The sequence below is a fragment of the Azolla caroliniana genome, unplaced genomic scaffold (assembly GCF_043228905.1).
Source record: "Azolla caroliniana isolate FFs.n. ecotype wild unplaced genomic scaffold, voAzoCaro1.0.p SCAF_22, whole genome shotgun sequence".
Lineage (NCBI taxonomy): Eukaryota > Viridiplantae > Streptophyta > Polypodiopsida > Salviniales > Salviniaceae > Azolla > Azolla caroliniana.
Genome location: NW_028230457.1, coordinates 5,170,914 through 5,183,504, shown reverse-complemented (window position 1 = coordinate 5,183,504; position 12,591 = coordinate 5,170,914). Strand labels below are relative to the sequence as shown.

Here is a 12,591-nt window from a genome sequence, read left to right as displayed (position 1 = left end):
TAGAATATGAAATCTAATATCATAGGAATATTCTATATTACTCTACATTCTAGAATGACCTAGAATATTCTAGAGTGTTCTATACCACTAGAACCTTCTAGAATACTCTAGAGATCTTCTAGATTACTCTACATTCTAGGATAACCTAGAATATTCTAGAGTGTTCTCTATTACTTATAAATAGGGATCTACCACCCATCCCAAACCTAAATTGGTTCAACGTCATTTTGTAGCCTACTCTTTGTAATCCATTTTACGCTTCAATATAATAATTCTCTTTCAATTATCTCTCTCTCTCTTTTTCTCTCTCTTTCTCTCTCTCAGTCTTGACACTACCATGCTCCAAAATCTTGCCATTTTTTGTTGCAAGCTCCCCATTTTCCGACATCTTTCTACTGATGCCTCACCATAAATTGCCCAAGCTACCTTGTACATTTTAGGGTCTTGAGATTCCTTCGTTGTTTTGCAATACTCGTATGCAAAAGCTATAGCAAATGAAACGGACAACACGTTGTTGACCGGGATCTCTTGATGTACTTTCTGGTGCAGTCTCATGCAGTCATCGTACAGGTCCGGTCGTACATGCTTGAGCTTGACCTTGCCTTTCACTCTAGGCACTTTATATACTGACATCCAGTCTACATCACTAACCAATCTATTTGTTAGAACAGTAGGGTGAATACCCTTGAGTGATAGACCATATATGTTGTGAAAGTCCTCCTTTTCCTTTGCAAAATTTTGCGAAGTTCAGCACTCTAGGATAGGGAGGAACGAGCCACCTGAAATAGAAAATCAGTAATCAAAATTGGTGCAAAAACAGAAATTTTAATGTGAATTTGGTGCAAAATTACAAGACTTTGAGACAATAATTTGAAATTTGTAATCTATCCTTTTCAACATGTATCAGAAATCAACCACTTAAAAAATTAGAAACCCTAATAAGAATTTGTCATGAGAATTGGTGCAAAATTACAACACATTGCGATAGTAATCAGAAATTTGTAACCAGAAACTTGTAATTTGAAATTTGTAATCAGAAACCCTAAACCACTTAAGGAAAACACAAACCCTAATCATCACTAAAGGCAGAAATCAACCGTAATACGAAATTCTGTCAATCAGAAACACACATGTTGCTACACCCCGATCTTCGAGACATCCTTGTTTGGGACTCCAACGACTTCGCCCTATTCGATTTTTGGGAAAGATGAACAGACACCAAAGTTACAAACAATTATCAAAAAGGAAAAAAACAAAGGTTTTTTAATATGTAACTGATACATACCTGGACAAGGATCGAACTAGTCGTGTGTTGTAGCTCTGAAGGTGCAATGTCGATCTCAAAGTTTTTGTGCTGCTGTGGGAGCTTCATCTGCATTCGTGCTCAGAGTACTCCATCTGTTTGGAGTTCGAACTCGAACTCAGGATTATCAAGAATTTGATGACATTCAAGTCAACCTTAGATGATGACACTATTCCCCAAGTTCCACTATGTTAGAAACCAAAGTTCAAATATTTGAGTATTCTCATAAATTAAATGACATGTATTTAACTAATAAAACATAAAATTTCGTAAACCATCCTTATGATTTGCCCACAAAAAACTAGCTAAACAAATAGGTAATTAGCTATGGCCATTTTAGTAGCTAATTAGCTATAATATTGTTTCCACTCGCATGCTTTTACCCTTATACTTGTAAATAGCCAGAAAGTTGTTTTTGTTTATAAGCAACTAGGGCAAACTTTAGTAAGACAGTAGTTGATCATTATTGAAAAGTTAGAATGTAGGTAGTTGCTGTTGGAACCGTGAGTGAGAGAGTGAGAGTGTAACTCTATAGCCATCTGTTAGACGAAGGAGAACTCGAGGTCGTTGCCTCCGAGTTCCGTATTTGTACTTCGTCTCTACTATAGTGATCTGTTTTCTTGGGGTTTGTGGAACCCCGTGGTTTTTCCCATTTCGGGTTTTCCACGTAAATATATCGGTGTCTCTGTGTCTTTACGGTTTTTTCTGTTTGTGTACTGCTTCTTGTTCTCTGCATACGAATACGAACGTGAAACCAGTTGTGGCCGGTTTAGGGTTGTTCTTGATTCTCGAGTTGTTTGCTTATGTATTGGACGACATCTACGACTTGGAGAGTCTGTTGCCATAACATATATAAAACAATGGGGAATTAATAATGGGGCCAAAACAATTTGCATGCATTCCACTCCAATATCTCTACACACTCCAACATACATGAAACTTGACACTCTTCTTGTGTCTCTACGTTCATGTGGTTATATGCTTTAACCTTTGCCCACAACATTAACATTGTTTCGGCGATTGGCACCACCCTAGCTATTTTGTTCAAGGCCAAGGACAAGCGCATATCTAAAGGAAACGAGAAAATCGGATATGATGGCGCGCGCGAATGTATTCGAGCTTGCGGACAACTTTGTGTGCGCTCAAATGGGGCAAGAGTGCTTGAGCCTGTCATCTAGCAACAACCAAGTGAACAATAGGAGTCTGGGGCCAAGGTTCGAGGTTGGGCCGATGCGAGAGCCAAAGTCGTAGCCGGAGCCAGAAGCCAGAGCCCAAACCAGAGGCAGGGGCAGAGGTAGAGAAGAGAGCCCCCCGAGCCTAGAGGCCAGAGAGAGAGCAGAGAGAGAGAGAGAGAGAGAGAGAGCCCACGCATCGTTCGTTCATTCATTGTGTTGTTAGTTAGAGATGAAAAACAGTTAGTTTGTTGGGCGTCCGTCCATTAACGGCTTTTTCATCACATCTCTCTCTCTCTCTCTCTCTCTCCATATCGAGCTTCCATGGCGACCTTCGTTCCCCCACCATCACTGTAACAACACCACCCTCCCCCACATCCTTCCCTTCTTCTTCTTCTTCTTCTTCTTCTTCTTCTTCTTCTTCTTCTTCTTCTCTACTTCCTCTTCTTCAGGAAAAAAAAGAAAAATGAGGCAGAAAAATTACAAAGAAACCTAACAGCTGACATTTCTTGAATTAACAAAAACATTCATTCTCCCGCCATTCCTCCCTATTCTTCTAAAGAAGCTTCTCATCATCCCTGGGGTTTCCAAATCCCCCCACTCATACTCAATAAACAGACAGAGAATGCTGATGTTTCTGAACGAATTGCAGAATAAACGTTAGATTTGTTCTAAACCATAAATCTAGCCCTAAACTCTAAAGCTTTTCTGTATAGGGTTTCAGTTCCCTTATGGAAGGACATGTTCACGAACCAGCTCTAGGCGTTCCTTTTTCTTTCTGGATGATTGGCAGCTTCTTTCTTGGGAATAATCCCCTATAGAATTACAACAATAATCTCTGAGTCATCCACAGACACGGTTATTCCGTGGAGAAAAGAAAATCTGACCAAATTTATAACATTTTCTTTGTTCTTTGTCGCAGTCACAGAAATGGTCATTTAATTCTGAGCCATAGAAGAACAGTTCCTGTTATGGAAGAAAATCCTGTCTGCTTTGTCGAGGACAATGTCTCAAGGTTACGTTGTGATCTGAGGTCTGCAAGAGAGGAGCTTCACAAGGTTTACTTGGAATTGGAACAGGAGAGATGTGCAGCTGCGACAGCTGCAGAGGAAGCCATGGCGATGATCACTCGGCTCCAAGAAGAGAAATCGTCAGTTCTAATGGAAGCTCGGCAGTATATATATGCATGTGAAGAAAGAGAATCACATACTCAAGAAGCCATATCTCTTCTGAAACAAGTACTCCTAAATAAAGAAGATGAATTGATATCCTTACAGAATCATATCAGCGCATACCAAAGAATGTTCTTAAGAATAGATCATACAACAGAACAAGAACAAGAACGATCAGTGTCCAATGTAGAAGATCAGGACAATCGAGATGGTGAACACATTACGCTTCTTGAAAGTGAGAGATTATGCCACACTAATCCAAAGTATGTGAATTCCCATCGGAAAAATTTGATGAGCATGCCAGTAACAGATCCGATCGAACTGGAGGATGAGAATAAAGGTGAAATAATATACTTAGGTAGAACTGATCAGATGATTAATGAGGAAAGTGTTGGACATGACTTGAATGTAACTAACAGTCATGACAGTGTAAACATATCAGATCGGTTAGATGATTATTGCCAAATGAATTGCGATGGAAAGCAGATTGAAGAAGAAATTTATGCTACCATAAAGAGGAATGTAGAAGATGATTGTTTAGGGTTACCTGTAGCAAGTGGTACACTATGGAGAAATGAAGAGCGAGAAGGAATCAAGGCAGAATATAAGGGCTGTCGATTTGATACTCACAAGCATTATCATGAGGAAATCTTGGATGATACAAGTATGTTGATTTTAGCTCGTGTGAAACGCCTGGAGGAACGTTTTCAGTGTATGCAAAATGCTAAAATTCTTTATTCTAACAATCAACTTAGATTGAAACAGGAAACATCAAAAGATGCATTTGCATCAGATGAACTGAGATGGAATTCTTATTTGGAAGAAGAACTTAAGAAAGAAACACAGTGCTCTAAAGCGCATAAAGAGGTGAAACTAGCAGAGGATTCTGTGAAGAGCAAACTCCGGGGATTAGTAAGTATAAATTTGAAAGATTTGGCATATGATAGAATCAATAAAGATGCCAAGCAAGGATGTGATCCTTCTTCAACAGATCGTGAAGGGTATGGTATGAATATAAATGAAGCTTTTCATAGTCAAGCATCAATAGCAGAGGTTAGTGATGCCGGTGAACGTGTACATGATGTGTATGAAGTCAAATATGAAACATCTGATATACCATTTGTTCAGCATTCCAATTTAGTTGTTGACAGAGAATATGACAAGAAAGATGGTCATGAGAAAGATGAAGGATTTGAGGAGGAGGAAGGAATCGTGCTACCTGATGAAAATCAAACTCTTCGTGATAATCCCAAAGCATTAGACCCATTATCACTCGATTCAAGCCTAACAGATGTAAAGTGCACTCGAAAAGAAGACATTGAAGATGGGAAGAATAGCCTTAAGCTTAAGGAAAAACTGACGGTCCTCAAAGAAGAAAGACTGTTGATGAAACAAGCTATAGATTCTCTGATTAAAGAGGACAAAGACTTGAAACTACTTCAAGCGATAGCTCAGGATATTGTAGACATTAAAGGAGAAACGCATCAGCTACCTTTGGTTTCCTTCGTCAAGGTGAAGATCTGTTGCTTGTTAAGCTTAGTATTGGGCTCCCTTTATTTTGTTTTCCTTGTACTTGGATTGTTTTTGGTCTTTACTCTAGGTGGGGGCTAGAATGACTCAGAAAAGAAGGCCTGCCTATAATTTTCATTAAAACTATGATGAATGTAGTAAGTGTTTGATATGGTGTAATGTTTGCTTGTTGATTCCTTATGTGAATGGGATTCTTAGGCTGCAAGCATGCAGGAGGAGAAAAAAAGTTCTCTTAAAAAATAATCTTTAGTCTTATGGGTATCTACCAGAAATGCAGTAACATTTCATTGAAAGGTTTAGTGGTATGTAGCAATATATCATAAGACAGAACAGCAAGACTGCTTCATGTTGAACTGCTTATCTTGTCATTTAAAACCTTTCTTAGTACAATGATAAGAGCAGATAGAACACCAGAATACAATCTTGGACTTATCGATTAATAAACGCTAAACTTCGGCATTGTTTCAGAGTTTTTTCCTGTTCATTGGCATCCGGAGCAATGCAAATGCATATCAAACCAGGTAAAGAAAAAGAAAAGGGTGTGGGAAACACTTTGACATACCCCTGAGTTTTTGTTGTTTCCCCTCGGTGGTCAGCTCCTCGAATGAGCAATGATTTGTGCTATTTGAGAAAATATATGGGGTCAAACTTCATCTCCGTTTCTTCGGCTTTTCAAGGGTTTAACTAAGGGCATTTCGGGGAAATAAACAAAACCTCAGGGTAGCCTCAAGATTTTCCCAAAATGTTGGTTATATTTACATTCTTCCCATAGTTGTACACGTGAAAGTTAGTTATCCTTTGTTTATTGCTGTACATTTTCTTCATTCAGATGCCTTTTGATACAGAGTTTGAGAAATGGGTTCGGTAAGCAAGAACAAGGGGGTCTATGCCACCTATTGAACAACTCTAAAGAGACTATGAAGAATGTGTACATAACAAGAATCCATCAAGTTAAGCTATCAAAATCATGAAACAAACAACCTGCTTTTGTGAAACAGCCTGATTTAGCATTGTACCTACATCAATACATGGAAAAACAAGCATGACGTCTCGTGAAATACTATATGTATGCTAAGAAGCCTACAATAGTGAATACCTACTAATTGACTCCATTGATTGGGAAGCCCTTGATGGGAGAACAATTGGGTTTGTTGTACATGTGTGTTTCTTGGCTCAGTGGCCAAGATGGTTGTATAAAACTGGGTGTGAAAGCTAGCTTATGTAAATGATGAAACATTCTAAGCACAAATTCTTTCAGTGGATGTGAATATTTACTAACAATCTTATGTGTGGAGATTTATGAATGATGCATACTCAAGGAAATCAACCTATAAAATATGATTCCAAAAATGGGCAACATCAAATTATCCATATTGAAACAAACATAAAAGCTCAAAGATATCCTAAACATCCATGATAATGATCTCTTAATGCATTAAATAGGTAATAACTCTTGACTTGGTTTTAGACACATGAAACATACAAGTAGGGTGCGCAAGGATTTATAAAGATTTCATGAGAAAGGCACAATGCTTTGCTATGCGCCTGAAGAGGCATCTAACCCATAAAAGCATTCTCCACTACTGGTTTAAAAAAGCAACAGAAACAAAATGCTAGGGCTGCATCAACATGCCTTCCATGTGTACGTACAGGCCTATACCTTGAGAGGGAAAGAAAGGCAGTGTTTTCTCCTTACTTATTTTAGAGAGAACTATTGTGTATCAATTTTGATATAGTTAAATCCTTCTACTACTTACCTATCCTTCTTTCCTTTCCTGATTTCAGTTCATAGTTAAATCACTTCTTTAATTACTGTTTTATACAGCCCTTCATTCTGGATCACCATCATTAGAATGCCGTCCCGAGAAAGTTCAGAGTGGGTCATGAAATGCCAATTGGGAAACCTTTATTAACTCTGAAACCCAATTTCTCATCCTTAAATCCTTCATTTCTTAGCAAGGTTGATGTGAGATTTTGAAAAGAAATGTGATACACATACATTGAAACGAGTAGAGAAGTTAGTGAAAAATTCAAGGCAATTCTCTGCTAGTTTCATTATAGGATGGGCTTGTTCTAAACCTGACTCATCATAGGATTACAGGAAATGCATTCCATTAGAAATAATTCTATTACAGTCTCTCTGGATAAAAGAAAATTGGTCACAGATTTCTAGGACAAGCCTGCCCGCAACCCTTGTGTTTTTCCATTTACCAAAGAGCAATTGGTTGGTGATAAAAGATTGAATATGACAATGCTGCAGCATATTTGAACTTACAAATAATGCAGTATTTGATCACCCTTTTGTTTACACTTCTTGTAGCTAATCAGGAACACATACAAATAGGTAAGCATTATTTTTATGCTCAAAACACCACCGCTAATTCTTTTAGCAATTTCAAAATTCTCAATTCCAAACATCCTAGTCTGATTAAAGTCCGAGCCGTTTCATCAATTCGTGCAACCGGCCAGGATTTGTAAGATATAAATATCCAATCTGTCAAAACAATACATTGTGTATCAAGATTATAAAAAAATCACGTTGTCAAATGTATTGAAAGCAATGAATTCTTTTTTCAAACTTTTCCAGTAACTCATGAGCCTAATATAGTTAGGTATATATGTTTGTGTGTGTGTGTTCATAACATAAAATGAACCATTAGAAACATAATATTTTCCTATTCCAATGCCAGTACGATCTGTAATGGCCCAGCTCTAATCTTGATTAACCTCTACACATGGGCCTAGTCTAGTCTTAATTAGCCTAATAGCAATATAGTGATATCTCCAGCCTTAATTAACCTCTATTAAGTACATGACAGTGACAAATAAAAGTTTTAGATTTCAATGTCAGAAGATTGCTTCTGATTGTTATGAATGTGAAGTTTTCTTTGATTTCAGATGTGGATGCATTTCTTTTTGTTTAACTTTATTACAGTAAATCTTTCAGACTGTTACTTACTAATGTTTCTAAAGATGAAGCTCGACTATACGCAGCAGCCCCAGCACGCTTTGTTGCTCTTTTATGGTTGGTTTGTACATTCTGTCCCCACCGAACTATGTCTCTGGAACAGAAACGATTCATTTAAGCAACACAAAAAGGGACGAGCCCAGACCCAAAACAAATACACATAAATTGCACCTTTCTTCCTCCGAGAGAAAATCATCTTTTAGCAACGTCTTTATCAAGGTATCCTACATGGACATGAAACATTTAAACAGGATTAAACACATACAACAAAGGGTTGTAAACGCCCATCTACTCCTAACTTTTAATGGATATTTACCAGAATACCCTCCTCCTGGACCCCTCAAAATTTTCACAAGTTACCAGAAAGCTTCTTTGTAGTAAGAAACATTTGTACTACACAGAGCCAAGTTTGGAAAACTTATGGGTATTCCAGTAAATAAGCAAAAGTTAGGGGTTGTGCATTTTTGTTAAACAAAAGCATTAAAAATGATCTCTCTTTCTCTCTCAGTAGCTCTATGGAATGTTTCATTACCTGTGCTTCACAACAGACCATACCCATGACAAGCGTATTGTAGCTGTCAATGCTCCGTGGTGGACTTAAAAAATGGCATCGCACATACAGCTGCACGCCTTCACACCAATGTAATGAACACAAAAAAAAGCTTACATATTATTAAGAACACATGATGTAGCATATCACCTGTAACATCCACAGTTAGCTCACATATACATAGTTGCATGAAATAGTGATTATGAGAGAGAAATTGTACTGTGATTTCATTTAAGAGTAGATTAGCTAGAGCATTTTATTTCCACTATTTTTGTTTCTCGCCCATGTATTACGTATCCTATCAGATATTTCTAGCCACAATCACATAACAGGAAACTAAAATTTTTAATATCTTAAAGATATGAAGAGAGAAGAATTACCTCATATATGCTATCTCCCAGGTATGCCAAGGATGCTGCATTGTAAGAAGCTCTTGGCCTTGGTACAAGAGGAGCATCAGGGAGCCACAGAGGGTTTCCTTGAACATCACCTTCATCTTTAGCTACGATTAATAACACGGAGTCCTTTACCATAATAAGAACAAGCAATAAATACAAAACACACTGATATGCATTGCCCCCGTGTCTGTGCTTCCCTGCTTTTATTAATTCTTAATTAGATAGCTCCTTCAATTTCAGTTTACACAGGTTCTCTTAACTGGATTCTCAAAAGAATAGATGATCTTTTCATAAACACAATGCATCTTTATGATAGACTCATTTCATACAAGGATATTTATGAAAAGAGAACGGGATACATGAGAAGATGCCATAAAATTATAGTAAGTTTTTGCAGGAATTTGTATATATAGTATTTGTACAGAATGTTGTTTGCTCTATAAAGACTTCCGACACCAACATACAGAAAACTTGACCAAATTTTTAGAGAAAGAGGGCAGGCATCTTTTTCTGTCCAAACATTTGGTGCAACTTTAGGAGAAGGGAAACTCCGACCACATATTTATAATGTGAATACAGGAAAGGGAAAAATAAAAAAACAGCAACAAAAATAACGAGATGGGCACAAATGAAATACACCTCTTGAGAGAAGTGGGCGATGGAGTTTCGATGTATTTGGTTTGGCGAGAAGCTTGTCATGAGATCTCTGCTGCTGGCGATGGTGATGCTGTTCTTCTTCACCATCTCCTTTCCGTTTCTTGGTCTCTTGGTTTGAAGAAGAAGATTTCCACGGCCACGACATAGCTCTGAGGATCGAGGGCGAGAAATTAGTGAAGGAAAGCATCGATGCAAAAGAAAGCGCAAAGCAAAAAGATGGATAATAGATGTATATGTATATGTATAACAGCATATGTATGTGTATGTGTATAGGTATTTGTTATCAGAATTGTGTGTAAGATTGAAGGCATATATATTGTACATAAAAATATCGGAAATACCCTTCTCTCGTATGATCCGTGTAATATCGACACTACCCCTCTCTCGGTCATGCAAGGAAGGACCGTGATAAACAAGCTGACAAATAGACCATCATCTTATGGGACGAAAGAGAAACAAACATGATCACGAGTTTGTAAATGTGTTGGTAATGAACTATCAATCAAGGTTCATGGAGGGATTGAGATAACATGTAAGTAGATAGATTGTAAAGATTTGCAATATGTAGAAGCTTGTGAACAGACAGTCAGTCGGTTATCCGAAAGATGAACAGTTTGTTACCACAGAACACAAAGCACAAGAAGAAAGAGAGTAGGATTGAGTGAGATCAGACAACAAAAAATTCTAGTACAGAAATATACACTCTATCACTTACATAGTGCTTATGTGCAATTTATATATACAAGCCCATCTGTCAGGGCCGTTAAGAAGTACTGACATGTAGTTCAATGCTCTTAAAAGAGCATCTGACATTCATTGTGTTGAGCGGCAAGCTCAATTGGAGCCGGATCGGCTGGATAAGCAACAGAGCCAGTGAGTTGGGGAGCCGGTTAGCCGGATCCAATCGGTAACCGGAAGCCTAGTATTAGTTTAGACTACTAGGCAGTTATAGTCTCGTAGTAAGTGTCAGATGCTCGTGTGAGCATTGAAGTACACGGTACTTTTGTCAGTCCCACGAGGACTTGTATAAATAGTGCTACTGAGCATAGTTTTATGTATAGGGTGTCTATATTGATTTGAATATAGCTTTTACGTTCTGCTCTCTCTGTCTCTCCCGTGTACTTTGTGTATCCTTTACTTTCTCTGTTTGCTAACGCTTCCACAAGTAATCGTTTACATGGTATTAGAGCGCGAGGGTTGAGAACCTCTACAGCCGACAAACGCTTGAAAGCAAACCCTAACAGGTTGTAAGAATAGCAGACAGAGAAGTGATGGATAGAGGAATGGCTAGCTCGCTCCCTGTGGAGAAACTCGACAGATCCAACTACGCAACTTGGTTGTACAAGATGCACCAGTACCTGCTTGGGCATGGCTACTGGAGTTTCATCGAAGGAGCCAACAAAACAACACCTGATGCGGCACATAAGGATTTCCCAGTGTGGGAACAATCGGCAAGCAGAGTGATGTACTGCTTCACGTCCAGTGTCGGAGACCAGCTGCTGAGCCACATCCGAGATGCCAAGATGTCGAAGGAGGCTTGGGGAAACCTGAAGAAGGTTTTCACCGCGAGTACTATAGCTCGGAAGCTGCAACTTCGACAGGAGTTGAACAATGTCTGATAGAAGGACATGTCGGTGGCGGATTACACGGCCCGGATCAAAGAGATATGTGACTCGCTTGCCTCTATCAACGTTACCGTAGAGGAAGACGAGATGGTACAGGTCTGTCTTGGGGGCTTGGCGTCTAAGTTCAGAGTGTTCCGAACGGTGGTATGTACAAGGGAGAATATGCCGTCATTTTTTGACTTACAATCGATGCTCCTTGTAGAGGAGAACCACGCCGGTGCGTCAACTAGCGCACCCATTGACAACCGGATGTTGTACACGGAAGCGGATCGGTCCCGTGGGCGTGGTGGACGAGGAGGGTTGGCACGCAATGGAGGCGGCCAGCAAGACCAGGAACAAAGGCACAAAGAACGTGCCTACAACAGTTCCGGACCCTCCGGGAGCAGGGGGAGTCATGGCGGCACCGGAAGACGGCAAGAGAAAACTACAACGAAATGTTGGTACTATGGCAAAAAGGGCCACAGAGAAAGTGAGTGCTGGAGAAAACGCGCTGATTCGGACAAATCCGAATCCGGCAAGACCGGCAAGGATGGCCGGCAAAGCTCGCACTATGCGAGGGATCAGGAGGATCCAAGAACGGTAACGGGCCAGCCTTGGTGATGAAGCATGAGGAAAAATCGATGAAGAAGACCACTTCCAAATCGAAGGAAGTGTGGTATGTTGATTCCGGTGCGTCGAACCACATGACGAGCCACAAAGAGTGGTTCTCCTTTTTGGAGAAACTGGATCAACCAGGAGTAGTCGAAACCGGAGACGACACTCCTCCCCCAATCGTGCACGTCGGAGAAGTCCCTTTGAGCCACGTCAGACAGAAGGGGAAGCTGATGAACGTATTACACGTTCCGACAATCATGAAGAACCTGGTGTCGGTCGGACAGATCGTCGACCAAGGGATGCAGGTGCGGTTTACGCACCTCGGGTGCTTCATTGAGGAAGAGGGCTAGATTATTGCGCAAGGGCGCAGAGACGAGAGGATGTTTATCCTTGACACCAATGATGTCGGCACCGCTCTGTTTGCAAAAGGACAGAAGGTCGAATCGGACATCGACCTGTGGCACAAGCGGATAGGCCACGTCAATTACCGGAGGCTTCAAGACCTGCAAGCGAAACAAGTTGTTTTCGGTTTGCCGAAGTTCAGTGGCCGGAAGGCCCAAGTATGTGAAGCCTACCAACTCGGGAAGCAACACCGGTTTCCATTCCCTACCGAACGTAACCA

At 39.8% G+C, this 12,591-nt stretch overlaps 2 protein-coding genes across 3 annotated transcripts; one reads left to right on the top strand and one right to left on the bottom strand.

The window, feature by feature from the left end:
• Positions 1–3,370: 3,370 nt before the first annotated feature.
• LOC147849871 (uncharacterized) lies at positions 3,371–6,432 on the top strand. Its single transcript, XM_087336896.1, has 3 exons — positions 3,371–5,159; positions 5,646–5,698; positions 6,007–6,432. Exons 1-3 carry the CDS (start codon positions 3,447–3,449, stop codon positions 6,146–6,148), a joined length of 1,908 nt encoding a protein of 635 aa, XP_087193022.1. The 5' UTR covers positions 3,371–3,446; the 3' UTR covers positions 6,149–6,432.
• Positions 6,433–7,175: 743 nt separating this feature from the next.
• LOC147849870 (uncharacterized) lies at positions 7,176–9,974 on the bottom strand. Of its 2 annotated transcripts, XM_087337264.1 has the most exons (6): positions 9,733–9,974; positions 9,076–9,197; positions 8,678–8,767; positions 8,317–8,369; positions 8,137–8,239; positions 7,176–7,671 (listed from the first exon to the last, which is right to left on the bottom strand). In XM_087337264.1, the coding sequence occupies exons 1-6, from the start codon at positions 9,935–9,937 to the stop codon at positions 7,606–7,608; spliced, it is 639 nt and encodes a 212-aa protein (XP_087193390.1). In that variant the 5' UTR covers positions 9,938–9,974; the 3' UTR covers positions 7,176–7,605. The 2 variants fall into 2 exon arrangements, with proteins under 2 accessions (XP_087193390.1, XP_087193391.1); XM_087337265.1 differs by lacking the exon at positions 8,678–8,767.
• Between the last annotated feature and the right edge of the window lie 2,617 nt (positions 9,975–12,591).

What these genes read in the sequence shown, in the direction of transcription:
- LOC147849871 (XM_087336896.1), top strand. Translation starts at nt 3,447, where the DNA reads ATGGAAGAAAATCCTGTCTGCTTTGTCGAGGACAATGTCTCAAGGTTA. An exon ending in CTTTGGTTTCCTTCGTCAAG is followed by an intron (nt 5,160 to 5,645) that starts GTGAAGATCTGT and finishes GCATTGTTTCAG; the next exon opens with AGTTTTTTCCTGTTCATTGG. An exon ending in GCAAATGCATATCAAACCAG is followed by an intron (nt 5,699 to 6,006) that starts GTAAAGAAAAAG and finishes TTCTTCATTCAG; the next exon opens with ATGCCTTTTGATACAGAGTT.
- LOC147849870 (XM_087337264.1), bottom strand. Translation starts at nt 9,937, where the DNA reads ATGCTTTCCTTCACTAATTTCTCGCCCTCGATCCTCAGAGCTATGTCG. An exon ending in TTTCTCTCGGAGGAAGAAAG is followed by an intron (nt 8,240 to 8,316) that starts GTGCAATTTATG and finishes TTTCTGTTCCAG; the next exon opens with AGACATAGTTCGGTGGGGAC. An exon ending in CTTCATCTTTAGAAACATTA is followed by an intron (nt 7,672 to 8,136) that starts GTAAGTAACAGT and finishes TTGTTTTGACAG; the next exon opens with ATTGGATATTTATATCTTAC.